The sequence below is a fragment of the Chionomys nivalis genome, chromosome 3, assembly GCF_950005125.1.
Source record: "Chionomys nivalis chromosome 3, mChiNiv1.1, whole genome shotgun sequence".
In the NCBI taxonomy this organism is placed as follows: domain Eukaryota; kingdom Metazoa; phylum Chordata; class Mammalia; order Rodentia; family Cricetidae; genus Chionomys; species Chionomys nivalis.
The window spans coordinates 76,082,638-76,094,939 of record NC_080088.1 but is presented as its reverse complement, the minus strand read 5'-3'; the positions used below and the strand labels follow the sequence as shown (position 1 = coordinate 76,094,939).

General features: G+C 58.9%; 1 protein-coding gene across 1 annotated transcript; it reads left to right on the top strand.

The window, feature by feature from the left end:
* The first annotated feature begins 561 nt into the window (after nucleotides 1-561).
* Nucleotides 562-11,820, top strand: Scarf2 (scavenger receptor class F member 2). The gene is made up of 11 exons (XM_057765964.1): nucleotides 562-853; nucleotides 5,478-5,536; nucleotides 5,632-5,733; nucleotides 5,913-6,432; nucleotides 6,519-6,737; nucleotides 6,876-7,004; nucleotides 7,518-7,621; nucleotides 7,698-7,815; nucleotides 8,021-8,136; nucleotides 9,491-9,643; nucleotides 10,277-11,820. The coding sequence occupies exons 1-11, from the start codon at nucleotides 702-704 to the stop codon at nucleotides 11,125-11,127; spliced, it is 2,523 nt and encodes an 840-aa protein (XP_057621947.1). The 5' UTR covers nucleotides 562-701; the 3' UTR covers nucleotides 11,128-11,820.
* The last annotated feature ends 482 nt before the right edge of the window (nucleotides 11,821-12,302 follow it).

Here is a 12,302-nt window from a genome sequence, read left to right as displayed (position 1 = left end):
TGGGCACCCCTAGTTACTCTGGGCACCCCAGTTCCTCTTCATCCCTTATCAGGGCTTCCGAGTTTCACTTTCTATCTCCAATGTCCCCATCATATCAGAGACCTTGGCTGTTCCTTCTGCTCCCACCTCTCCAATATTTCCTGCAGCCAACTCCTTTCCCAAGGTCTCCAGTTCATTTCCACTGGTCTTTGTCTACATCTTGCACTCTGCAGGAGATGTTGATGGCACACCACAGGACAAGGCCCCGGAGGGGTGTCCTTGGCTTCAGTCGAGGCCAGTGTGTGACCCAGGGCCTTTGCTGGGGCCCCTTCCCTCCCGAGCTTGGCGGCTCCGTGCCAGTGCTGTCTGGCGAGGCTGGTGGAAAGGCGCAGACCAGGACCCTTTCGCGGACTCCTACAGCTCCTTCCTCCCGCAGCGCTGCCCGGGCCTCCCCAACTTCGCCCGGAGTTCGTGCGTGGCCAGGTGGGGGCGGGGGCCGAGCAAAGGGGCGGAGGCGCGGCCGGAGGGTGGGGTCTGGCGCGCGGGGCGGGCGCTGCCGCCTGGCCGGCCGCGCTGGCCCAGGATCAGGGAGCCGATGTGGAATTTCCTGCCCGGCCCGGCGCCCCTCCTGCCGCCCCCCGCCCGGCCTCGCACTCCGCTTCCGGCCGCCCTCGCCGCGGCCGCACCCGCGCCCGCGCCCACCCGCGCCTGCCCCGCGCCTCATGGAGGGCGCAGGGTCCCGGGGGGCCGGGCCGGCGCGGTGCCAGAGAGCCCGAGGGCCGCCGCCGCCGCTGCTGCTGCTCTGGCTGCTGCCCGCTCTCGCGGCGTCCCAGGAGTTGAACCCGCGAGGCCGCAACGTGTGCCGCGCGCCCGGGTAGGAGCTGGGCCTGGCCGAGGCTTGGGGCACGAAGCGGGCTGGGGGTAGCGGCGCCCCATTGCGGTCCGGGATATCCAGGACCTCGCTAAACTGGTCACACGAGTCCATCGGGCCTCCCTTGCGACTTGGGCTCGGTTCCAGGCCGAGTCTGGGCCCCCGGGGTGCATCGGAGGGCCAACTGGACCGGAGATCACCTGAGGGGATAACGGAACGCTGTGGGCCCCCAGAGGTGGTACTGTGTAGTGTCCAAATATGTCAGGAAAGACCAGAAAAGAGCTACTCTCGAGGCCAAGGAAGGGCATTCCGAGGGAGGGAACAGCATGTGCACAGACAGGCTCCAGGAGCCAGTGGCTTGAGCCTGGAATGGGGGCGAGAAGGGCGAAGGAGCGAGCTGGGCACTGGGAAAGTCTTTGAGACTTGGAAGGATGGATTTGTCTTGGTTCTTGGGCGCGGAGTGGGAGGAGGATGGTGGTGGAAGTGAGCACGGAAAAGCCGGGACCTCACGTTGGACCAGAAACTGGAGTGGTGAGGACAATGATGGACGCGAGGTGGGAGGACGTGGGAACCCCCGTGGGCTCCTAGGGCGGACACTGGGTGCGCAGAGGTGGGTGTCTGAGCGGATCTTGCTGGGGAAGCCGGTGTGGGACAGGCCCAGCCAGAGGCCGAGGAGCCCGGAGCCTGTGCCGAGGGTGAAGAGCGACGCCGCGGAGTCGGCACAGAAGCCCAGGGACCTGTCGGCTGATCCGATCCACGACGCACTCAAGTCATCTCTTCACAGAGCCGAGGAACCCGCGGTGGGGCGCCTCTGCGGGTGCTGGGGAGACAGCGTTGACACTCCAGGCTGGGGCCCCCGGTTGCGCTCTGGGTCTAAGGTCCCCCGGGGGTGCGAAACGTCAGCCAGGGTTTCGGAGGGTCAAAGTAGACAGGGGGCTGCAAGTTGACCGCGCGGTTTCCGAAATCGGATCGAGATGCGGCAGACCACTCCCGGCTGTGAGCCCCGCCTCGGAGGCGGGGGCCCGCCTGGCTAGCCATCTGCTTCGCATCGCCGCCGCCGCCTCCTCCAGGGCCTCCCCGGCCCCAGGAATGTAGCGGCAGAGGCAGGCGGGGCGGTGCCTGGGGAGGGCGGTCAGCCCGCACCAGGCCTTCTCCTCCCCCGACGGGCGGGCTCGGGTGGTGGGTGAAGCTGGAGTGGGGGAGCCCTTGGCCTCCAGTATTCCCGCCGGCCGATCTCAGCAGGAGGTGGGCTGTTTCGGTAACACACAGCCGCGATGGATTTGCCTTCATACCCTGGCGACACACTGCCCCGGCTGTCTGGGTTTAACAAATACTTGAATTTTCTGGGTCTTTCTCCATCTCCGTTAAGCAGGGTTGGATGGACTTCAGCTCCTGGTGCTGGAGTTGGGGGGTAGGTTGCCGTGACTGTGTGTGGAGTGTTTGTGGGAAGAACGGTCTCTGGACTGTGCCCGCCCGAGTCTGGACCATCCTTGTGGTTATAACGAAAGAGGTCCAGGAGGAAGAGGTGCGAGCTCAGCCAGTACATCATGTTGTGCACGCTGTGGTGGGCCTGTTAGTGCAGGGGCTCTGCCTCCGGAGTCCAGTGCCTGTGTACCAAGTGGTTATTGAGTTGGGAGTGCCTTTCCTTTAGCATGATCAGGGGAGACCCACCATAATGAGCACAGGCTTACAGGAGAGAAGGAGGCAGTCCTGAAGGTATTTGAGGCACAGCTCACCCTACACCCCTCCCTCTTCTAGAAGGTTCTTTGGAAGCCCTGCAGATGCTGGGGAAGGGTGTGAGGGGAGTGCGAGGGGGTGCACAGGAGGTGTGTTCAGTGCTCTAAAAATGAGGCCGCTTTTCTTAGAGGGAACACCTAACCAGGTAAGGATGCGCTCTGAGGCAGGGGATGAGCTAGTTAGGAGATGAAAGGTGGCTCTCCGGAGGGTGGAAGAGAGAGCAGACCTACTTCTTAGTCTGGTGTGAGCATGGTCTCAGCTTCACAGCATGGCAAGCATGGGAGGGGCAGAGGCCACCTGCGACAGAGGAGACAGAATACAGAGGAGGTTGGCTCTTGACACTCCCGAGCTCTCTGGGTTGTGATGTCATCCATTGGGCAGTTGCATCAACGAATCTAGCTTTGAGGGGACAGGCCACACTGGAGCAGATCCCATAGCATGACTCTTTACCTGGTGGGGACTGAGAGAGCTCCCTGGAGAAGCTGGCATGGACAGGACAGAGAAGAGTCATGTCTGGGGGCAAGAGGAGAGCCAGACGTGTGGGAACCCAGAGGAGGAGTAGCGGCAGAAGCTTCCTTGCTTGGATCTGGGAGTGACCAGGGACAGATATAGATCTAATGAGAGGGCTCTAAAGTGGGGGAAATGAGCTGGTTGCCACACAGCAATGGTAGTGGCCTCCAGAGCATTGATCTGTAGCACACTTCTGATTCGTCAAGGTAGTGCTCACTCCGACAGCCACCCTAGTCTGCAGTGATGATCCCTGCTAGAATGACTACGCTTGTCTTGGTGAACAGGAATGGGCTTGGGTCTGCTGTTAGCTGTAGTCAAAGGCCTCCGTACCAGTAGCCTGCTCCCATTACTGTGAATTGCCCTGCGCACAAGAAGCTTCTCTGAGCTGCAGGGTTTTGTTTTTGTTTTGTTGTTGTTTTTGGAGACCGGGTTTCTCTGTAGCTTTGGAGCCTGTCCTGGAACTAGCTCTTGTAGACCAGGCTGGCCTTGAACTCACAGAGATTCGCTTGCCTCTGCCTCCCAAGTGCTGGGATTAAAGGCGTGCGCCACCACTGCCTGGCTAGCTGCAGGTTCTTTAGCTAAACAGTGGGACTTGAAGCTCCTGGACTGTGTGTAAAGGAATATGCCACCAAGGATGACGAGCTGAGTCCAATCGCCAGAACCCTCGTGGTGGAAGGAGAATACTAATCTCCACAAGTTGTCCCCAATCTCCTCATGCACAAAGTGGTTTATATGTTGTCTCTCTGTCTCTGTCTCTCACACACACACAGGTGGAGGGAGATATTTGTATGTTTGCATGCTTGTTTGTTTTAAACAATGGGACCCAGGGATCTGACCAGAGGAAAGAGCTAAGATGCTTGCAGTTTGCTGGTTACTGCAGTCTGCTTTCCCACATATGCTGACCCACCCGTAAACACCATTGAGTGTGGCCCTAGATCCAGATTCCCAAGCACAGAACCGTGTACTAGGCCAGCCAGGGAGGACAGGACCGAGTGTTTCTGGGCTCCCACCAGGCCACCTGGCAATTGTGAAGAAGCGCTATCTGGAGAGTCTGGTCTAGAGCCAGGTGGAAGTGAGACATGGGCCTGTGGACCCTGGTCTCTCTGGGAAGGGATCCTTGGCATCCCTGGGGCAAGGTGGGTGGGCAATGTGGACAACAAAAACAGGCATGTTTCGTTTTCTGTGGTTTACACCTGTGTCTATGGAAATATGCAAAGCCCAGTCCCCTAGTTTAAGGTTTTATGAGCCCTGTCCCTAAGGTCCCAACTTTGATCTGGGGAGAACAGAACTCTTTGGCTGGGCACAGGGCCTTTTGAGGCAGCTAGATTGTATCTACAATATGACTATTACCCCCAAACTGGTCTGGGGCGGTGTCGGCTTTCCTTTAGATTCTGCAGGGTTCTAAATTCCCTAGCCTCAGAGGAAGCACATTTGCTTTCTCTAAACTGTAAATGGATGTTACATTTCTGTAGGATGGAGGTAAAACTCTGGAGCTCAGGAGGCTCTGGGGAGCTATGGCTTCAGCGACTGTCCCTTCTACTGTAATGGGTACACCCAAACTCAATTCCAAGGCACCCTCCCTGGCTTCATTTGACAGGGCTTTCACACCAGAGGCCTTTCCAGGATGAACCACCCTAAAATGATGCAGTCAGAAATTCTGGGGTGTAGCTCAAGGTTTCGCCGTCAGCAGAAGTCTCCTGAAAAACAGACATAGCATGCACTTTGTAAGGTCAAATAAACAAGAGTAAAGCATTAAATACAACTAGATACTCCAGCCCACCTACCTCTGGAAGGCGCTGGGCCTCAGTTTACTTTGACTCCTATGTGTGGTTTTCCCGGCAAGATTCCCAGGTGTCTGCCTCCAGGAAACCCCTCCGGGGGAACTCTGCAGGGTCTACACTGGCGCCATCTTCTCCTCAAGGATGCTCTGCCACCCTGGGTTTTAGCCCCACGTGCCCTCAGGCCCATCTGGCAATGGTGCCATCGTAGTCATGTCACATTTGGATCCCTAACACCCATCTGGCTAGGCCCCCAACCCTGAGAAACGTGCTAGACCTTCAAAAAGATCGTGAGAGGCAGGTGGCTCCCTACTCCTGCTCACAGTGGCCCCTTCTTGGCCTCACTACGTCTGATTTCTTACCCTTGAGGCTGATGGGATGGAGGAGCCCCCCCGTAGATGACAGTTCTTGGAGGTGAGCTCTTGGTGTCTTGCTCTTTGCTCCTTTTGTATGAGCCAGAATTCTGGCGGCGGCAAAGTGTTAGTTCTGACTGACCGCCGCAGGCTTGGGTATCCAAGCACCTCCCTAAGGCAGGACACCATGAAAGCTGGGGAAGGAGTGTAGGGGAAAGGGCTTCGGACTCAGACGTCCTCTGCTTCAAGTTCCCAGGTGCTCACGTGCTGCGCTGGCTGGAGGCAGTTGGGGGATGAGTGTGGGATCGGTGAGTGGGGCTTTCTGGGGTCCTGGGCAGGCGGGGGAGGGGCAGGGTGGAGGTGGAAAGAGCACGTGCTGCAGCTCAGCCCTTCTTGTTTGCAGCTGTGTGTGAAGGAAATTCTACGTGCTCAGAAAACGAGGTGTGCGTGCGGCCAGGCGAGTGCCGCTGCCGTCATGGCTACTTCGGTGCCAACTGCGACACTAGTGAGCACGGGGCTAGGTGGGGTTGGGTGTTGGACAGCTTGGAGGAAACTAAAGAGATTACAAGGAGGCAGATTGGGGCTAGATTGGCTTTAGGGGACTGGCTATGGCAGAGCAGAGGATGGGGTGTATGCAGGCTAACAACTAAGTTATCGCCCCCCCCCCCCCCCGGGTTCTTGCAGAGTGCCCGCGCCAGTTCTGGGGCCCCGACTGCAAGGAGAGGTGTAGTTGTCACCCTCACGGACAGTGCGAGGACGTGACCGGACAGTGTACGTGTCACGCGCGCCGCTGGGGTGCGCGCTGCGAGCATGCGTGCCAGTGCCAGCATGGCACGTGCCACCCGCGGAGCGGCGCGTGCCGCTGCGAGCCAGGCTGGTGGGGTGCGCAATGCGCTAGCGCATGCTACTGCAGCGCTACATCACGGTGCGATCCACAGACCGGCGCCTGCCTATGCCACGCGGGCTGGTGGGGCCGCAGCTGCAACAACCAGTGCGCCTGCAACTCGTCGCCCTGCGAGCAGCAGAGCGGCCGCTGCCAGTGTCGCGAGCACACGTTCGGCGCACGCTGCGATCGCTATTGCCAGTGCTTCCGTGGTCGGTGCCACCCGGTGGACGGCACGTGCGCCTGCGATCCGGGCTACCGGGGCAAGTATTGTCGCGAGCCATGCCCCGCTGGCTTCTATGGCCTGGGCTGTCGCCGGAGGTAAGCGTGGGGGCCCGGTAGGTAGCGGGAAGACGGAGGGGGTGAAGTAGAGCTCCATTCGGCTCAGCTTCCTGACCCTTCCCTAGGTGTGGCCAGTGCAAGGGCCAGCAGCCCTGCACTGTAGCCGATGGTCGTTGTGTGACGTGCGAACCCGGCTGGAACGGAACCAAATGTGACCAACCCTGCGCCACCGGTTTCTATGGCGAGGGTTGCGGCCACCGCTGTCCACCCTGCCGCGACGGGCACGCCTGCAACCATGTCACTGGCAAGTGTACGCGCTGCAACGCGGGCTGGATTGGCGACCGGTGAGCAGCCCGCGCTTATTTCGGCCCAGACACGCAACTCCCTGGTCCTGGTTCCCACACAGACCCTGCACGGTGGGTTCTGTAGGTCTGTGGCCTTTGGCTTACATTTCAACTCACACCTCCTGTCTTGATACCAAGGTGCGAGACCAAGTGCAGTAATGGTACTTACGGTGAGGACTGTGCCTTCGTGTGCTCTGACTGCGGCAGCGGCCACTGTGACTTCCAGTCCGGGCGCTGCCTTTGCAGCCCTGGTGTTCACGGACCTCAGTGAGTAGGGCCCTGGAGAGGGATAGGGAATTCGTACCCTACACTAGGGCCTCCAGCCAGACCTCAGGGACCCATACTCCAGGGAGTGTCAGCAAGCACTTTAGGGCAGTATCTGATTTGGAGCCTGCCCTCAGACTGCGATCTGGTCAAAAGGCATCCTGATGTGAATAGATAGGGTGTAGAGCGAGTCAGTGGTCTGAACTGGGATCTCTATTTTCCACTCGCACAACGGTCAGTCCCTGGTAACCACGCCTCATCCTTCAGACTTCCTCCTGCAGATAACACACACACACACACACACACACACACACACACACACACACGTTTCCAAACTGTGGTTATCAAGTGAGTGTCTGCCCTCGGGTGGGGGTGGGTTTCAGCTTCTAGAGAACGGAGTCAGGGGCTTGGCTAGAGCACCCGGGACCAGCGGTCGGTGGCGGCCGGTGCAAGGGGCAGGGGAAGTAGGCATTCTGGAGAGCAACCGCGACCCTCCTTGACCTCAAAACTTTGCAGCTGTAATATAACGTGCCCGGCCGGGCTCCATGGCGTGGACTGCGCCCAGACTTGCAGCTGTCACGAGGAATCATGCGACCCGGTCACGGGTGCCTGCCACCTGGGTGAGTGGGTGAAGAACGTCGGGCCAGGGAATGAAGTGGGGTGAATGATCCTGCGCTGAGCCGCTGCTCCCCACAGAGACCAATCAGCGCAAAGGTGTGATGGGCGCCGGCGCGCTGCTCACGCTGCTCCTCGGCCTGCTGCTCTCGCTGCTCGGCTGCTGCTGCGCCTGTCGGGGCAAGGATCCGGCCCGCCGGTGAGGCCCCAAGCCAGCCCCCACCCACCGCTTGGTTTAGGTCGCACGCTCTCAGTGACAGGGTGTGCTTCTTGAATCCAGACCTCACCCCTGGGGCAGGGCGCAGCCCTCTCTTTCTTCCCGCCCTCCCCTTTCTGTTCCCACCGAGACTGAGCCTCCCCTCCCAGTCCCGCCCCGCCCCTTCGCTCAGGCCCCGCCCCCGCAGGGAACTCTCGCTGGGAAGGAAGAAGGCACCTCAACGCCTTTGCGGGAGCTTCAGCCGCATCAGCATGAAGCTGCCCCGAATCCCGCTTCGCAGACAGAAGCTGCCCAAAGTCGTAGGTGAGACTATAGGCTCTGGGACTCGGAGTTTCTAGAAAATGGTGTACAGGGGTACAAGACTCCGCGTAGAAGTGGGGGTAAAGTAAGGGCGGATGCTGCTATGGGAGAGGCTGTAGGGGAAGGAAGTAGTGCTAGATGTGTGGGCAGATGTTGGGGGGTATGCAGGAGGCATGGGAATCCATGAGTGATTGCGTGGCAGCCACCTGACCTGTAGGTGTCTGCCCTACATTGAGGTGCAGAGCTGCAGGAGACATATATGTGTATATGATGAAGCACACCCAACAGTCACCCAACAGTTTGGTTGGCTCCCCACAGTTACTGGAACCCTTCCGGGGAAGGGCAGGCTGGTCCACTGCAGAGTCTCTAGTAGATGTTCAATGTGAAGACAGGCAAGTAGGTGGCTCCTTCCTTTAGGCAACTTCTTTCTGAAGATTGGTGGGGACAATTCAGTCTCTTAGGTCAAGGGGACAGCTGAAAATGCTTTGGTTTATTCTAGCAGCAGAACTCCTACGGACACAGGTATCAGGAAAGCCAGAGCCCAGCACTTGTCTTGCCCCTGTCCATTTGAACTCTGGAGTCCTCTAGGCCAGGTCCCAGCAGGCGGAGTTGGGAGTTGGTTGGAGAACGTGGGGGCCTTTCCTGGCCACATGTGCTAGGGTCTCTATGGTTTTCCGTACACTTAGTCTCCCCTTTCAGCTCCCTAGCTGGCTGCATTGGGCTTGTATCTTTTCTTCTTCTTCTTCTTCTTCTTCTTCTTCTTCTTCTTCTTCTTCTTCTTCTTCTTCTTCTTCTTCTTCTTCTTCTTCTTTAAAAAAAAAGCTATCTTTTAAAATTCTTTTACTTGTTTTATGTGTAAGGTATTTTGCCTTCATGTGTGTGTGCACCACTTGTACACTTGGTGCCTGTGGAGGCCAGAAGAGGACATCAGATCCTCTGGAACTGGAGTTATAGATGGTATGAGCTACCATGAGGGTCCGGGAATGGAATCATCTCGGTCCTCTCTTCGCCATTCCTCCAGCCCGGTTTTTTGTTGTTTGTGCCTTTTTTGGTACAGGGTCCCATAACTCAGCTGTGTAGCCTAGGCTAGTCTCAAGCTCACAGTCACCTTCCTCCCTCTGACTCTCAAGTGCTGGGTTACAGGAGGCACCACCACGCCAGCTTCTTTGTATGTCTTCTTCCTGGGTTTGCTTGCTGCCATCCTTCAGCCCTGAGCTAAGGTGACTCAGTTGAACCTTGTGTCCCACCTGCAGCTTTCCTAGGGGCTGATCATGACCACATCGTTCACATTAGGTACTTAAAGGTACAGCTTGGGAAAAGGCAGCATCCCTGGCAACTCTGCTTCTCCTTTTTTCAGTGGCTCATCATGACCTAGACAACACACTCAACTGCAGTTTCCTGGAGCCACCCTCAGGGCTGGAGCAGCCCTCTCCATCATGGTCGTCCAGGGCTTCCTTCTCGTCCTTTGACAGCACAGATGAAGGCCCTGTGTACTGTGTGCCCCACGAGGGTGAGTGGTCCTGCGTGGGTATCCCTCTGGCACAGTGAAAGGCCTTGCTCTATATGTTGGAGGTGGTGGTAAGGGAATCAGGGCACCAAGAGACCAAGACCTAGGAGCTGTAGTCACAGGCCTCCAGCAAAAAGCTGAGCGCTTCTGCTCTGCTGGGGTGAAATCTCTTGTTCCTAGTCAGTCATATTAACTTCTGGGACTGGACCTGGACAGGGAATGGCAGAGGAGACAGAAACAGTATAGCTAGTGGGAAGGAACTCGCTTCTCCTACTTTGGTGCCAGTACGTGACCTTCAGCAAGTGACTATCCCCTCAACATCAGAAACCTTACTTCTTAAAGGGCATGAATCCGCTTAAAGTTGGATGGCTGTGGACCCTGAGACTGGAGTATGGTGGGGGAAGGGCACAAAGTCTGGAGCCTGAGCCCTGAAAAAGTATCCCTCATTCCCCAGCAGTCAGCTCACACCCTGGGGGTTCCCACTAAGTTCATGGTAATGCAATGGAAGCAGCAGGCATGCCTGAATGTCGGGACCACACAGAGACAGCTGGGCCTCGGCCGAGGGGGGGTCACGTGTGGAGGTTGGATACACGAGCTATTCTTGGATGTTGTGACTGCTTGTCCTTCCCTTGTTAGAGGCGACTGAGAGCCGAGACTCGGAAGCTCCTGCCGCACTGACTGAGGTGCCCGCTGCGTCCCTAGCGCCCACGAGCACCTCAGCGCCTGCGGAGGAGGCAGCCGCCCTCCCTGCATCCTCAGACAGCGAGCGCTCGGCGTCCAGCGTGGAGGGGCCCGGAGGAGCGCTGTATGCGCGTGTGGCCCGGCGCGAGGCTCGGCCGGCCCGGGCCCGAGGTGAGGCTGGGGGTTTGTCACTGTCTCCATCGCCCGAGCGCAGGAAACCGCCGCCACCCGACCCAGCCACCAAGCCGAAGGTGTCCTGGATTCACGGCAAGCAGGGCGCCGCCACCGCAGCCCCGTCGCCGCCGCCCGCAGGCCGCATGGCTGCGCCGAGCCCTAGCGGGAGGAAACGGACCCCCAGCAACACGTCGGTGCAGCCGCCGAGCCCGAGCGAGGAGGTCCCCGCCCCGGCCGCACCCTCGCCGCCCCGGGCCCGAGCGCGCGGCCGCGGCCCAGGTCTCTCGGAGCCCACGGATGCGGGTGGCCCCCCGCGAAGCGCGCCCGAGGCCGCCTCCATGCTGGCAGCCGAGCTGCGCGACAAGACTCGCAGCCTGGGCCGCGCCGAGGGGCCGCCGGGACCGCGGGAGAAGCCGCCGCCGCCGCAGAAGGCCAAGCGCTCCGTGCTCCCCGCCTCGACGGTCCGCGCGTCCCCTGCGTCGGAGGCCGCGGCGCCCGAGAAGGCAGCGGCCGCTCCGTCTGCGCCCGAGACCCCTCGGAAGAAGACCCCCATCCAGAAGCCGCCTCGGAAGAAGAGCAGGGAGGCGGCGGGGGAGCCGAGCAGGTCGGGCGCGCCACCCGCAGCTTCCTAGGCTTGCAGGGCGCGAACCATCGCGTTTCTCGCGGCGTTTCCCGCGCGGCCGCAGCGAAGCATTTCATTGGCTCAAGCAGCTAGCACGAGGCTGTGTCTGATTGGTCCAGGCTCCAGCAGCCACTGCGGGCTTGGATCTGCTCTCAGGCCAGACAGACACTTAGCTGACCAGGCTACTTGCTCCCACTAGCTGTGTTGGGGAGTTTTCTAGCAATCTGCCTCTCATTGGCCATGGCTGGGAGAGCCTACAGACTTCATACTGGCCAAGAGCGTGCTTGGCTGGGCTACCCTGTCATTGATTGACGCCTAGTGTGTCTGCCTCTCAGTTGCCAGGGCCTGGTGCCTATGGCTGTAGGGTCTTTTTCTTGAAAATAGCCTGAGGCTGCTTCCACGGACTGGGCTCCTGAGTATCTGGTTGACTCCAACCTGGGGAGGAGAGCTGGTCTCTGCCCCTCAGGGAGCTCAGCGCACCTTGGCCTGTCCCTTCCCCACCGACACCAGCCCTGGTCCCTCAGCTGTCAAGCTGGTTTTGATGGCTTCCCACTACCCCACGATTGTGGGAACCCTAGGGGCGACTCTGAAGGCCTTAGATGTATTTATAGGCCCTGGGCAGGGCTGCTTCTATCCCATCTGGAGCCTCCAGGATGGGTTCCTCCTAGCAGGGCCAAGCCAAAGCTTTCTTAATAAAATGCTTCTCCCCACTTCCTGTGCTCTGATTACCTACCTGAGGTTGCGGGCAAAGATGTCCCTTTGGAACCTGTATGTGACATCTTCTGGACTCCTCCAGTTAAATGGAACCTTGGAGTCCCCAGTGTGGGTCCCCAGGAGCTATGTGAAAAGTGTGCCAAGCTGGGCGGTGATGGCACACACCTTTAATCCTAGCACTCAGGGGACAGGCGGATCTCTGTGAGTTGGAGATCAACCTGGTCTACAAGAGCTAGTTCCAGAACAGGCTCCAAAACTATAGAGAAACCCTATCTTGAAAAACAAACAGAGAGAGAGAGAGAGGAGAGAGAGAGAGAGAGAGAGAGAGAGAGAGAGAGAGAGAGAGAGAGAGAGAGAAAGAAAGAAAGAAAAGAAGAAGAGTGTGTCAAATCCACCAGTCCTGAGCTGTCACTTGGGAAGGAGGGTGGAACCGTTTCTGGAGACAGATGGGGGCAAGGGACAATGGGCAGT

Coding starts and splice junctions, on each gene's coding strand:
- Scarf2 (XM_057765964.1), top strand. CDS start 702: ATGGAGGGCGCAGGGTCCCGGGGGGCCGGGCCGGCGCGGTGCCAGAGA. Junction 6,433..6,518: donor GGCCTGGGCTGTCGCCGGAG/GTAAGCGTGGGG, acceptor ACCCTTCCCTAG/GTGTGGCCAGTGCAAGGGCC. Junction 6,738..6,875: donor GCGGGCTGGATTGGCGACCG/GTGAGCAGCCCG, acceptor CTTGATACCAAG/GTGCGAGACCAAGTGCAGTA.